At 44.4% G+C, this 15,062-nt stretch overlaps 1 protein-coding gene across 1 annotated transcript in view; it reads left to right on the forward strand.

Moving 5' to 3' along the window:
- cog4 (component of oligomeric golgi complex 4) overlaps positions 1–15,062 on the forward strand; it is a 36,070-nt gene that overhangs the window by 4,040 nt on the left and 16,968 nt on the right. The window contains exons 5-10 of the mRNA XM_080448358.1: positions 225–418; positions 2,920–3,025; positions 5,986–6,143; positions 7,084–7,142; positions 8,145–8,269; positions 14,477–14,595. Of these exons, the coding sequence (XP_080304484.1) occupies positions 225–418; positions 2,920–3,025; positions 5,986–6,143; positions 7,084–7,142; positions 8,145–8,269; positions 14,477–14,595 (761 nt within the window). The remainder of the gene's footprint in view (positions 1–224; positions 419–2,919; positions 3,026–5,985; positions 6,144–7,083; positions 7,143–8,144; positions 8,270–14,476; positions 14,596–15,062) is intronic.

The raw sequence follows: 15,062 nt of genomic DNA on the forward strand, positions 1-15,062 counted from the left end.
GGGGTTAAAATGATTGTGACGCTATATTAACAAATTTAGCTGGGGACCCCCTGGTACCCCCCCAAGGACCCCTGGGGGTCCCCGGACCCCACTTTGAGAACCAATGATTTACACTATACAGTATGAATGCCCAGCCCTATGCTAAAGGCTTTAAGCCTATATTTACATCACTAAACACAGACACCACAGTACTCACTCATACAGTAACTCTCTCCTCTCTACAGGCAGTGCTGTGGATGCAAGTCTGACGCTGCTGCAAGAGGCGGAGCAGAAACTGAAGATCATTGTGTCTGAGCGTCTGGATGAGGCCGTGGCAGCAGTGGACCTGGCACAAGTGGAGAGATTCTTCAAGATCTTCCCTCTGTTGGGCCTCCATCAAGAGGGCCTGGCCCGCTTTGGCAAATACCTCTGCAGCCAGGTCAGTCCACTGTATACGTTAAGTTTTGAGGTTTAGAGCGGCAATCCGTAACGTTTATGTCCTACCCGGGATTCGAACAAGGGGTAAGCACGCACATCCTAAAAACAATTAATCGGGTGCTGGACAACAATACGTGCATCAGGAAAAGAGGGGGCAAAATATGCGGAAAGCTGGGGAATATGCGAAAAGTTGCAATCAAGGCAGCTGTGGTAGTAATTAACCTACAAAACGACCCACCAAATCTACAGGCTCAGGCTGAGAACAGTGATGCCATATAGAGAGCTTGTAGATCTAGGAAAGAGCAAAAGGGGGCGGTAACGCCATCACAAATGTATTGTAATGTAAATGTTACGCCTCATGTATTTAAACACGCCTTGCCATGTAATGTATCAAGACCTGATGAAGACAGGTTACGGTCGAAACGTTGCCTAACAATAAATAAAACTCTTCCACTGGGAGCTTAAACGGTGTGCAGACTTCCCCTCTACCCGGGATTTGAACACGCGTGTCCTTGCACAAACACTGACATTTCTACTGTTGAGCTATAACTGAAAGCCTATCTGGGTAGAGGAAAATCTTCATGCAATACCTCTTGTCATCCAGTAGGTGTCGCACCTGACCATTGGATATACTGTACATTTCTCAATGGTCCAGTACAGGTAGACCAACTACAACACCACTGTTAGTGTTGTTATATATCGTCGCTGTCGGGCAGAAACCAGCTATCTCCATTTTTCAACTTTTTTTTAATAAATCAGTGCTATTGAACACCCTTTACGTCTGTGTGTGGGTTTTACAAATATTGAACCAATGAAAAGTATTAAAAAGTGCTTAAAGACTAAACCTCCTCAAACTGTCTGTCAAACCACCTAACTCCAACTATTGAGATAGTTGTTTTTTACATCATTGATTAGAATGATGAAGTCAGATGGAAAATCTCCACATTAATGGTCCAGAACCTCCTAACTCCACTTGAGCTGTATTTGGGTAAAGTGATGATAATTTAAGGACACATTCAAGTGTCTGACAATGTATAAAGTCACCATGCCAACTTTGATGAGGCAGTATTGTGTTGTTCTAAAAACATGTTTTACATTTTTTTAAATTTTGGACATAGCTGGTTTCTGCCCGACAGCAGAGGTATTATAGTTTTATATCATTAACATTCTCTGCCACACAGATTGGTCAGAAATAAAGCATTGCAGCTTTAACTTGTGGTGAGACTTGCCAATTTGAATAGCTGGACATGAGAATAACCTTTTCTTTGGGAAGGGCATTTTTGGAACTGGAATGTGGATCAGCTTGTAGATCTGTTATTGTTCTTTGTCGTACGACAAAGGACTTACTGTGGGGCTCGAGTGGTTAAGTCATAGAAGAGAAGACTCGTTCAGTTAGCATATCATAGTTGTAAAGGTTGACCAAGCGGCCAAGGCTCCAAAAATGTTCAGAATTTGCAGATTGTTGAGTTTTATTTTTCTCACACCTCTGGGAAACAGTCCACAATGCTGCAGGTGCAGTGAAGGCCTTTTAGATAAAAAAAAAATAACTTAAGGCTTGGAAAAATAATAGACTTACAAAAAATGGAAAGACTTAGCACAACTAAAGACAACAAACCATACAGTGACTGCACAAAAAGGCCATCCCTTAACTAAGGGCCCTGGAAGCTCTGTCTCAAGGCTGTTAGCGCTTTGCCTGGCCAAGTATTCAGGCTGTCTGTCCCTTGCAGCCTCCCTTAAATAGGGAGTGGATCCTACCACAAGTACAGACTCCAATTAGCTATCAATTAGCTTTTACAGACATTCCCCTGGAATAATCTAAACTTTAAATAAATGTTGTACAACACCAATGAATCACATTTTTAGGCGGCCATATAATCACAAATACTTTAACAACAAGCACACTGTTAAACACATATACACACAGCCCTTCTCTACAGTACTTGGCACGTTCCCCCCTTCTTAACCAAATGGACTGGCCCTGCTCCGTTTCGGCAGTTCCAGGTCTCATTCAGAGGGGTGCCAGTACTGCAGAGGAAAGACAGGTGACAAACAAACAAACAAACATTTCAGCTCGGTTCCAATAAACAGTGTTTAAATAAACATAAAGTTTGAACCCCTGAAGTCTGTTTTATTTCTACATTAGTAATGTCAATAGTAGTAAAACAATTAGTAATGTCCTTTATGTATTATATGTTTTATTGTATACAGTAGTCTAGTCATACTGTACAACACATTTTCAATAAAAACAAATTTTCCGCTATAACCATCTAAGCATTATCAGTCAATTCATACTGTTTCTGACAACGGTATGTCGTGTTTCAAAATAACCTGGGCAAGGACCCCACAGCATTCGTTTTGGAGCGGTACTTCTGGGAATCGCGGTTCTAACAGACAATGGCGCTACCGGAAGTGTCGCCAAAGCATGACTTTATTAATGTCTGTTTAATCATTCTGATCTTATTAACGTTCATGTCTCTTTTGTACACACACATGCTCCTATAGCTGGCCTCCAAAGCTGAGGAGAACCTGCTCCTAGCTGCAGGGGGAGACCTGGGGGAGAAGAGAGCAGCGCTGGTCTTTGCTGACACTCTGACGCTGTTACTGGAAGGTGAGGAAAGCACACCAACCCTAACCATCTTGGCTAGGGTTGGGTTCCTTTTAGGATTTTAACGATTCCCTCTTAACGGTCTCAAATGGACCCTTACATGTCTGTAACTCTGAGAGTGTACAAAACGGTTCCATTTGTACACTCTCAAGAGTTATGGTGGTCCTTGAAATGTAAAAGTTTGAGAACCACTGACAGTGTGATGAAACCAGTTCCAGAAACGGTTCCAAAATGTGATGGAACCGATTCCGGTTCCTCGATGTTGCATCCGGTTCCAGATCCTAACCGTAATCATGACAGATTACTGCAGCTCCATATACTCTGGCTTTACAAAGAAAAACCTCAATCTCATCTCTAGTCAGTTCAAAACGCAGCAACCAAGAGCAGAGCACATTGCACCAATTTTAGCCTCACTTCATTGTTTACTTATTCGTTTTAGAATGATTTTATTGATTACTTTTAAAGGCACGGCTCCAGACGCGTTGCTAGGTCTCTACTAGGTTGGGGGCTTAGCCCCCCAGGCAACGGCAACATGCATGCGCGCGCAGCATGTGCCTCCCCCCCCGCGCGTGCAAAGCGGATTTCGGCGGATTTGGGTACTTTTTCCCCCGTTTTTTGTTACTTTATTTCGGTTTTAGGGTTAGGGGTAGGGTTAGGTTAGGGTTATAGATATATAATAAAAAAAAGAAAGAAAAATGTGTTATTTTTAATTTTTTATTGTTGGCTTTGGATAAAACATTGGTGGCTATAGCCACCGAAGACCCCGCGTAACGACGCCCCTGCACGGCTCGTCTAGACCTTTTTTTAAGCAAGCTCGGTCGGCTTTCAACCATCAGATAACAGCGGGCTTGTTGTTGAAAAAGACATCAAGCCATAGGCTATTTTTAGCACCATAGTAGCAGTCTGCCGGTGTCTGCTCTCAGGTGCATTCTGCAACCTTTTTTCACACCTGCCAACCGACTGATCCCCCGACTTCGACTGTCAGGCTGTAGTAATTAGTGTGGTTGCCCTAACATGGCAACCAGACTATAGTACTGTACCTACTTTATTTCTAGATAAACTTTATTTTCAGCCGCTATTTCTCCCACAGTTTATTTTTCCCAATTTAGTGCCATATGTCAAAATGACCGGCTTCACCGGGAATCCTGTGCTTGTACTTTGATAAGAGATTGGTTACATACTTTAATTGATATTGATTTATTAGTGCATTAAATATCCCTATCCACTTTAATGGGAAAATGAAAAAACTCCCATTCAAGTATTTTTTTCTCGGAAACCGTAAGGGCTACAGCTACGACACTTGGAGGGGAGGTTCATAGTTTATTGCCAAATTATTTACAAAATAATTACACCAGTCGGCCACATGGTGGCGCTATAACAGCCCACTTTACGTTTTGGCCTATAACTCTTGAACCGTGGGTCGTAGAATAAAAAATATATTTTTAAAATATTTTCCCCTAGATTCCTTGGGTCATGACGCAACTCCCCATATAGGCCACGCCCATTTGCGTCAGGATAGATTTTCCGCCATTTAGAATTTTCTTCAAAACACACTTTTAGCTCCTCCTCCCACATATTTTGTCCAAATTTCACAAAATTCGGTACACATGATCTCTGGACCCTTGCGATAAACATCTCCAAGCGGAGATAGTCCATACCGTTCGTCCGTAAATGGCTTCCAAATTTTGCGGGAGGGGCCTGTTTTAAAAAATCATGGAAGCGTCCAGTTAATCCCAAATTGTAATCACATGTCAAGGGTGGTTTACTCAACAAATCCCTAAAAGCATTCCACTTTGATCCAATGGGGGGCGCCACAAATGCACAAAAGTTGACCCTTTGACGCAAAAACATGATTTTGGGGGGGATCAATCCATTCAAAATGAAACACAAGTGATCTCAGGAGTGACGTGACTATATAATTGTGCCGTTACATTTGTGGGAGGGGCATATTTCTTTAGTGGGAGGGGCCTATTTCTTAAAATCAAAATGGCACATATCACGAACGCGGGATGCGATCAACACCCAATTCGAATGGCACGTTGCGCGTCCTCCGACGGTATTCCTCCCGGCGTATCCCTCGAGTCCCGGCGGCCGCGACCGGCTTCGGCGCAAGAATTTCCCAGAATTGCGACGCGTCTAGTCTGTAGTAGTCCTTTAACCTTTAACCCCATGTGAGCTGTAGCGCAGCCTGAGATCTTTCTGGTTGTTACAAAGTATATAAACTGATGGGGTCTTGTTACCACCCTGGACTTCGGAGTGACCTGCCTGAGGAGAACAATAAAACACACTTTTATAGACTTGCTTTTACTCCTTTAGTGTCCGGGTAGCTCAGTCGGTAGAGCGTTCGCATCTTGACCACAAGGTCCGCCAACTCCGCGAATGAGTAGTACGGCTTGTGTGTGGCACGTGGTAAGTACTGGGAGTTGATGGTTGGTGTTGCGCCCCACCTCGACAATCCATCTCCCAGGGGTCTAACGCACTGCGAAACGGGGATAGACTCCGGCGCTCTGGCTGATACCAATAATAAGCTGACGTACTTACTACGTACTTTACTCCCTGATTAGTGTGGGATTGTGTCTGATTGTTTTTGCAATTTTATTGTTTCTCGCACTATTTTTGTGTTTTTATCTTTAATGCTACGTGAAGCGCTTTTTAACCCTGTTAAAAAAAGTTTATTATTATTATTATAAACCCATTGAAACCGGGAAAGCATCTGTGTCATTTAAGATCTTAGCGTTGGCTATTCTAAAATAGCAAAGATACAAGCTCACAGCGCGTCACTTAGTGCCGCGCTGCGAGCTTGTAGATCTGCTATTTTTGAACGATTTTGAAAAATCGGAAAGTGTTTGAAAAATGTTGAAAAATTCTGAATTACCAAAAAGTTTGAGAACCACTGATTTTGAAGGCATTTGTATAATCGGCCTCAGGTCTTAATGGGTTAATTGTGTCACATGGGTGTCCAGGCATTGCTCGTGTGGTGGAGACCCATCAGCCCATCGTAGAGACGTACTACGGTCCAGGTCACCTGTACACCCTCATCACACACCTGCAGCAGGAGTGTGACCGACAGGCACAGAAGATAGTGGACAAATTCATCCAACAGAGGGACTACCACAACAAGGTGTGCTGCTATAGTAACACACTTATTATAGTGTTTGAAACAGAGGGACTACCACAACAAGGTGTGCTGCTGTAGTAACGCACTTATTATAGTGTTTGAAACAGAGGGACTACCACAACAAGGTGTGCTGCTGTAGTAACACACTTATTATAGTGTTAGAGGGACTACCACGACAAGGTGTGCTGCTGTAGTAACACACTTATTATAGTGTTTGAAACAGAGGGACTACCACAACAAGGTGTGCTGCTGTAGTAACACACTTATTATAGTGTTTGAAACATCATGTTTTTAATTTGGTTTTCCAGTTCGGTGTTTGATTTCAGTTTAGTTTGAGTTAGTTTTATGTGCATGAGTAGTTTTAGTTTTAGGAATTTACTAGTTTTTAGTTTTAGTCTTTTTTTCAGGTATTATGATGATTTATAGAACCTGAAAAGGGTAGGATGACATGCATGACATATGATGGTGGAAAAACTATAACAAAGACGATTTTATATGCAATTCCATTTAGTTTTCGTTAGTTTTGCATTGTTCATTTCAGTTTTTATTTGGTTTTTTGTTTTAGTTTTTTTGTATTTACAGTCAACAAAATTATAGTTAAATATAATAACCCTGGATGACAATAGCAATAGTGATAGTGATATTAATACATACTTACGTAATACATAATACTTAAAGCGGTACTATGTAACTTTTTATTTATGAATAAATGTAATTTTGTCCAATCTGTAGGTAGAGTATGTTAATACAATATAACTTTATAACCAATTGGGGTGGTTGTATTTTGTCTCCCTTGTCAGCACTTGCGCAGGAAACGGGGTTCAAATCCGGGGCAGAAGGGGAAAGTTACATAGTGCAGCTTTAATTACTTTAAATGTTACTATTTATTTTATTATCACACATCTCTAGCTAGTAATAATGTGAGCCTCAATGCGTGGTGTAGTTTCAGATCGTCCAGAACAGCATGATGAGGAGCGCACCGCCAGAGAGAATCGAGCCCAGGTACTGCAGCTGTTCTCGCCAACGCCTTTTACTGCTGGCTTTCCTTTACTATACTACATGGGGTCCTTGAGGGGCTTCTGGGGGGTCCACCAGCTAAATGATTGATAGTTAGGAGGAGCCAAATGGACCCATACGGATCTGTAACTCTGAGAACGTACAAATGGAACCAAATGGACCCTCCATTTGGTTCCATTTGTACGTTCTCAGAGTTTGGGACTACAGTGTATATTGGGGGTCCAGTAGATTAAAATAATGGTATCAAATGGGGGTCAGTGGTCTAATGCATTTCAGACTGGAAGTCCTTGAAATTCAAAAGGCTGAGAATCAGTGCATTCTAATATACGTATAAGTATTATGTAAAGGCATAACTTTTTAATAAAGCGTTTTTCTTTAGTTACAATTGCTTTTCTCCCTAGGCTTTATGCCTTCACATGATTTAAATGTTTTAAAATCTTTTTTGTTTTTGTTTTGTGATGTTTTATGCAAATGTTTTACCCTGATTGTCAGCCCTGTTGAGATTTGTTTCAAACGTAAAGTGCATTATAAATATAAATGTATAATATCTCTGCTGTCGGGCAGAAACTAGCCAACTCCAAAATGTTCATTTTTCAGGAAATGACATAAACAAAACAAAAAGTGGAGTTAGGAGGTTTTGTTCATCATTGATAAGAACAGCTGAATGGACCTCCAAGCTCACAATGAGGTTGGAGGTCAAAAGGGGGTGGAGCCTGGAGTCAGCAAAACCAGCTAACTCCTCCCCCCTTTGGTGGAGTTAGCTGGTTTAGCAGAAAGTTTGAGGATCCAATGGAGTTAGCTGCTTTTGTCAGAAGCGCTTTTTAATACTTTTCATTGGTTCAATATTGTTTTAACCAACACACAGACGTAAAGGGTGTTCAATAGCACTGATTTATGGGGGAAAAAAAGCTAAAGCGGAAAAGTGGAATTGGTTGGTTTCTGCCGGACAGCAACGACTATTATTATGTGTATCTTATGTGTGAACAGGGAATTGGACCCCGTCCTGATGGAGGTGACCCTGATGAACGCCAGGTCTGAGCTCTACCTGCGCTTCCTGCGTCGTCGCATGATGGCCGACTTTGAGGTCGGCGACGCCCAGAGCATCACACAGGGTATGCACAAGTAGATTCAATGGGAAAAAAGGACCGAACCCCCAGCGGTGGAAAGTAACTAAGTACATTTACTTAAGTACACTTTTTAGGTATTTGTACTTAACTTGAGTTTTTCCAATTTCCAATACATTTACTTCTACTCCACTGCATCTCGGATCCAAATATTGTACTTTAACTCCCCTGCATTTATTTGAAAACCTTAGTTACTGGTTACTTTGTAGATTTTTATTATTATTACAAAACGAGAGTTATGCATATAACTAAGGTTCTACGAATTCCGGATGACCGCCAGAGGCAGTGTTTTCAACACCTGGATATCCATCACGCGCTCGCGTATGGGTCGAATATTAATACCAACAAAGTCACTCGTGACCTGTGTGCACGCACGCCACCTATATAGGGGCGGGGCACACAGCGTTCATCCTCATGAAATCTTTTCGTCAAGAACGAGATTCCGAGTGACAGTCAACTCTGGCGGTCATCCGGAATTCGTAGAACCTTAGTTATATGCATAACTCTCGTTCTACTTCATTCCTACTGACCGCCAGAGGCAGTGTTTTCAACACCTGGATGACTAATACCAACATAGTCACGAGGAATCTGCGCTTACCGAAGTCGGTTTGCAGATAGAATAAACAGACAACACCACAGCCGTCGCCACAGGATGCGAGACGGCCAGGTTGACTATATATAGGAGCGGGCAAAAGCCCATGAAAGATGAAGCTCATTCGGCTGCATCTCCTGGCCTGCTCCAAGCCTGTATCACTGAGGGAGAGGCTCTGGCAACCCCCGCGGTCAAGAAAGGCCTTGGGGGAACCTAGAGGCCCCCTGAAGACGTACATTTGCCTGAACGCAGCAATGAAAGTCTCCATTAAGCCAAGGCACAGCTGTGCCCTTCCTCCCAGACAAATACAACCAAACTCCAGCCATCACGGCTATGTCCTGCCACAGAGCCCGGACGGGACACAATAGGCAGGTACTAGAATGCAGTTGCTCCACCTCTGGTTGAGGAGCAAACTAACAAATCAACAGGCTAGCTGACATGAAATGCAGAAAGCCTCTGAGGACGTAAGGAGGGGTCGGCCATATGGTAACCCAGACCCATCGGAATCCCACTTTAACAGTCTCTGGCAATGGCCAGGGCATGAAGCCCATCTACTCACTTTTGCAGATGGAGCAGTGAGGACAAAGAGTACTAGCAGATAGTCATCTGAGAGCAGCCCGATGTACCGGCTGGGGACAAAGCTTCCAATACCACAGGCAAGCATCATGAAGGCACCCATGCAACCTGTGGGGGCCACACGCGGAGAGCATCTCAATGGTAGAGAGGCTGAACCCTCCATCTAACATCATCCGCAGATATCTAGGGCAGCATAAGCACAGAGCAACGCTCTAACCTATGCAGTGGCCCTTGTCCCGACTAGAGCACAGTCTACACTCGCTGGCGTGCAACGCCCTGGTGTACGATGCCCAAAAATCCAGTAATTTTCGGACAATAGTTTTGAATTTCAGTGGCCAATGACGCAGCCGAAGGTTAGGAGTGAGGATGCCACATGCACCTCCCCCCCTAACTGTGACAGGAGATCTTGTCTCTGTGGAGAGGCCAAGGCACTTCATTGAGAAGCTGCAGTAGGCCAGAGCATCTTGCCCTAACGGACTGGTCTGTCCCGTAAAGGGAGACCTACAGTCAACAACGCATTATGCCCTAAAGGCTAACGGTACTACCGCTCTGCCATAGCTATTCCCGTGATCCGAACTGCTATCGGATCCAAGAGGCTTCCAGTGGGAAACATGTCCGCAGCCTGGACTGTACACCCAACAAGCGCATTGCTATGAAATTTGCAAGATGAGGCAAGGTCCACGAAAGGAGCTTCCAAGCCTCCTGCAGAGACTGACTGGGTCAAGCGCCCCAGAAGGCAGACTGTTGACAAATTGTGTTATTGAACACGGCATAAACATCCTGAGGGCCAGGTGCACTGCACGCAGGTCCGGTGCATTAGCGACACTGGCTGGAGACCCTCACCATTCTGTTGCAGTCTTGGGGTTCGAAGCCCAAGCCACAAAATATATATGCACATTTGTACATGCGTGAAATTTGTCCGCTGTATTTATTTACCCATCCTAGAACTACTAGGAGCAGTGAGCAGCCATTCTCCGGCGCTCATGGGGCAATTAGGGGCTCAGACAGGGACACACATTGACCCACTTCTGGCCTGGCGTCGAACCCGGGACACCCAGAGGCTCTGGCTCATTACCAAAGTAGACAGTGCCAATTCTCTAATCATGCAAGCAACCGCCTAGAGTGATAGGCGCTGTATAGGCGCTGTATAGGCGCTGTATAGGCGCTGGATAGGCGCTGGATAGGCGCTGGATAGGCGCTGGATAGGCGCTGGATAGGCGCTGTGTCTGCGCATCAACACTCGCATGCCGGAGGGCCAGGGCGAGGTAGTCAAGGGAATGTCCAATACGTCACATTCCAGCCGCTGTGGCATGGCTCCAGTTAGCAGATCAGAGACTAACACTGTGGCCATGAGCAACGGTCATCCAGCTCAACAGCTTCATCTAGTGACACCACCAGAGAAGCAATGTTCACAGTTTAGGCGTTTAGCAGGCGCTCTTAATCCGGATCGACTTACAGTAAGGTAATGTAAGTAAGTAAGCAATGTTGGCCTCAACCAGTGGCCTTGGGTCTAGGCCATATTGGGCTGTACTCCCCATGGCTGACAAGTCCTTGGTAAGAGGTTCTGGAACTGGCCCACATGCCAAATCTCATGATGTACGGCACCGAGGGTGTACGACAACGATAGTTGTTGGACGCATCCATCTAGGCCAAGCCGTTATGGCCAGCTGGGCTATGTACTCTCAACGCTTTTGTCCAGCGACAAGCAGTAGCGGAGTGGAACACATTTACTATGCTGAAGCTATGTTGCGGTGGTCCGCACATGGTTCCTCAAAGCGGCAGAATGGGATACATTCTCAACGCTGACCCCTTTTTTTCCTTTCGTCCAGCGACAAGCAACAGCGGAGTGGGACACACTTACTATGCTGAAGCTACGTTACGGTGGGCCGCACGTGGTTCCTCTCCTTTTTCTTTCCTCTGGCCAGCGACCAGCAGCAGCGGAGCGAGACACACTCCCAATGCCAGCGGTATATTCCAGTGGGCGCACGCCGCAGTGCAAAAGCGGCAGAGCGAGACACACTCTCAACGCTAATACTTTCCACTCCTTTCGTCCAGCGACAAGCAGTAGCGGAGCGAGACACACTCCTAATGCTTACGCTATATGGCGGTGGGCCGCCCGCCATGGTTTCTCAAGTGGCAGAGCGAGATGCACTCTCAACGCTAATCCTTTTCCCTTCTTTCGTCCAGTGACAAGCAGTAGTGGAGCGACCAGCAGCAGCGGAGCGAGACACACTCCCAATGCTAGGGGTATATTCCATTGGGGGGCACGCCGCAGTGGCACTCAAATCCGCCCCAACCAGGCCAACCCAGTCGGCCTTTCTGCCAGCAGTATGCCGCTGCAATTAGCCAAACATTCACAGCCATAGCCTGTGTCAGGCACCATAGTCAGGACATGACCGGCACAAGTAATGGACCTTCCCTTCTGGGACCAGCAATTGTTGCAATAATCCATGGGCAACAGCAACAGAGTGAGACACTCAATACTACTGATGACGTAGCCGTAGCAAAAGCGAGAATCATTCAGGCTACAGTGTCAAGGACACAGTATGATAGTCAAGAAGTGGCAAAGCAAAACACACTTCAATCGTCATATAGAGTTATTTAAGAATATTTCACTACCAAGCACATAGTATTATCTGGATAGCAGCAGAGCGACATATCCTCAAGCTATGCCATCAGTATTCACAGTATACTGCATATGTTGAATAGCAGGAGTGAGTACCAGGTACACACAGTATTAGTGGGTAACAGCAGCAGAGTGAGATACACTTGTGCTATTGGTAACGTAGCCATAGCAACAGAGCGAGAATCGTTCAAGCTACAGCGTCAAGTACATATGTACTTGTTAATGTATTGTGTCTTGGACACAATTAACACAATTAACATTAATGTTAATTAATGTTGTCTTGGACCCCAGGGAGAATAGCTGCTGGTTTCCCTTTTGCCGCAGCTAATGGGGATCCATTGCCAATAAACAAAGCTTATTGATTATCAGTACCCAGAGTACAATGTTACTAATATGTAACTTCGTCGTAGCAAGGAGCGACAACCACTCAAGCCACAGTGTCAAGTCATGTGTCAAGTACCCACAGTATGATAGCCAAGTGATGGCAAGGCAAGACACACTTGAACCATACCAGTATTATAATTCCATTTTACTACCAAGCACAAAGCAGTATAACCTGAATAGCAGCAGCGAGTCACACTCAAGCTATGATACACACTCAAACTGTGAGGTTAAGCACACACAGTGGCAGTATTGGCATATATGCTGCTTAAGTCAGCTGTCATTGATCAGCGAGACCTCTTTTATCCCATTAAGACCTGGAACTGTGTCATTTTTAGATTTGAGCTAAAAAGCATTATTTTACACTTTGGCTATTCAAAAATAGCAGATCTACAAGCTCATAGCGCGGCACCAAGTACCTGTAGTAATAGGTACACAGTATATCGTCCAATAACGACAGAGTGAAGCACACTATGGATGTCCTTTATTAGCTGCAGCTAAATTATATTTGGACTGGTTAAATTGGGGTTTGAACCAGGGACCTACAGACTTGCAGGTAGACAGTGTACTGACTGAGCCGGATAGCAAACAAGCTAACAAGCGCCATATGTCTGGTAGATAGAATGTCTGCGTCAAAGTGAGAACCACTTTCAGCAAAAACATTCACAGAAGAGCTCTCATACAGTGGTGTAAAGTAACTAAGTACATGTACTCAGTACTGTACTTAAGTACAATTTCGCTTGGGTATTTGTACTTTAATGGAGCCCAGTTACCTGCCACTGCGCTCATTAACGCTTTGGTCGTCTCCTCGAGGCGAAAGAACACCTTCTATGAGACACATTAACCAGTCAATCTGGCTCCACCGCCGTCGTCTCATCGAGGCGAGAGACGGTCTTCTCAAAGCGGCAGAATGGGATACATCCTCAACGCTGAATACTTTCCCCTCTTTTACTTTATTTGTCTGTAAACAGCACAATACATGCACTCACCGTCGCCAATGCACAGCTATGGCTCCATAGTTATCCGTGCCAGGTTCAACAACAACGGTGGAGCGGGGAAAGTTAACGGTGTTATTGTCGTTAGCTCCAATGCTACAAGCAGCCGCTAACTCCATTCACCGTCGCCTTTTCTTCATGCTTTTTTTTTTTTTTTTTTCTCTCCTTCCTTGTTCCTTTCCGACAGCCCCTATAAACGGGGTAACGTAATTCCATGGTAGCAGGCTACGCAGTCTCTGGAGGACGGACCGTAGTCCGTAGCCCCAACCGTGTTGGTTACGAAACTTCACGCGCAGCTGCAAGTATCGACCTACGCTTTGGAGGCGAAAAGATGAAAGAGGATGAACGCTGTGTGCCCCGCCCCTATATAGGTGGCGTGCGTGCACACAGGTCACGAGTGACTTTGTTGGTATTAATATTCGACCCATACGCGAGCGCGTGATGGATATCCAGGTGTTGAAAACACTGCCTCTGGCGGTCAGTAGGAATGAAGTAGAACATACATTAACCACTTCAGCCCTATATACATTTCGGCCATTTGAAAATAGCCGATCTACAAGCTCACAATGCGTCGCGATGCGACGCATTGTGAGCTTGTAGATCTGCTATTTTCACAAGATGTTTATACATTTGAAAACTTGAAATGGGACATTTTGCATAATGATTACTTTAACTTTTGGTACTTTAAGTACATTTTGATGCCAATACTTTTGTACTTTCACTCAAGTACATTTTGAACTGACTTTTACTTGTAACAGAATATTTCGATATATTGCAGTATTGATACTTTTACTTAAGTAAAATATTTGAGTACTTTTCCCACCTCTGCCGAACCCCAAACTGCTCATATCCTTTGAGTTGGTGAGTGAGTTTTTTCTCTGATATTTGCCCCCCCACACACACACACACTCACTCACTCACTCACTCACTCACTCACACACACACACACACACACACACACACACACACACACACACACACACACACACACACACTCACACTCACACTCACACTCACACACACAGATCACCAGCAGAACGTGGAGAAGCTGCTCAGACACTGTGCGCTGAGCACCACCATGCAGGAGATCATCGGTTACTACATTCCAATGGAGGAGTACTACATGAGAGAGACTGTCAGCAAGGTACATGTCTGCAAGGGCTGCAACAGTTAATCAACCTATTGTTCTAATTATTGAAACGGCATTGATTTAATGAATCAATTTAGACCTAATTGATAACGCGGGGGGACAGTTAGGGGTTAAGTGTCCCGATCGTTGACACACGGGCAGGACTGGGACTCAAACCTCTGACTTTTCGTATTTTTTTTTTACAGAAAATAGCTAATCTACAAGCTGTGAGCTTGAAGATGATTTTGCTCATTTTGCATGACAGGCATTGATTTACAAAAAAGGTTTAAATAATATGGAGATACAAGGTTTCTGCCCGAATATTGATCAATAGAGATTGCTGGTCTCCCTCTTCAGAGTAATATTTGACCAGGAGTATCTAATGATTTATTTATTGACAATGTACAACGTACACATCATTATCACATTTCTTCTTTTTTTTTTTTTTGTAAACAAGACATAATAAAAAATACAAAAAATAA

This window comes from Gymnoscopelus braueri (genome assembly GCF_963280865.1).
Source record: "Gymnoscopelus braueri genome assembly, chromosome: 1".
Taxonomy (NCBI): domain Eukaryota; kingdom Metazoa; phylum Chordata; class Actinopteri; order Myctophiformes; family Myctophidae; genus Gymnoscopelus; species Gymnoscopelus braueri.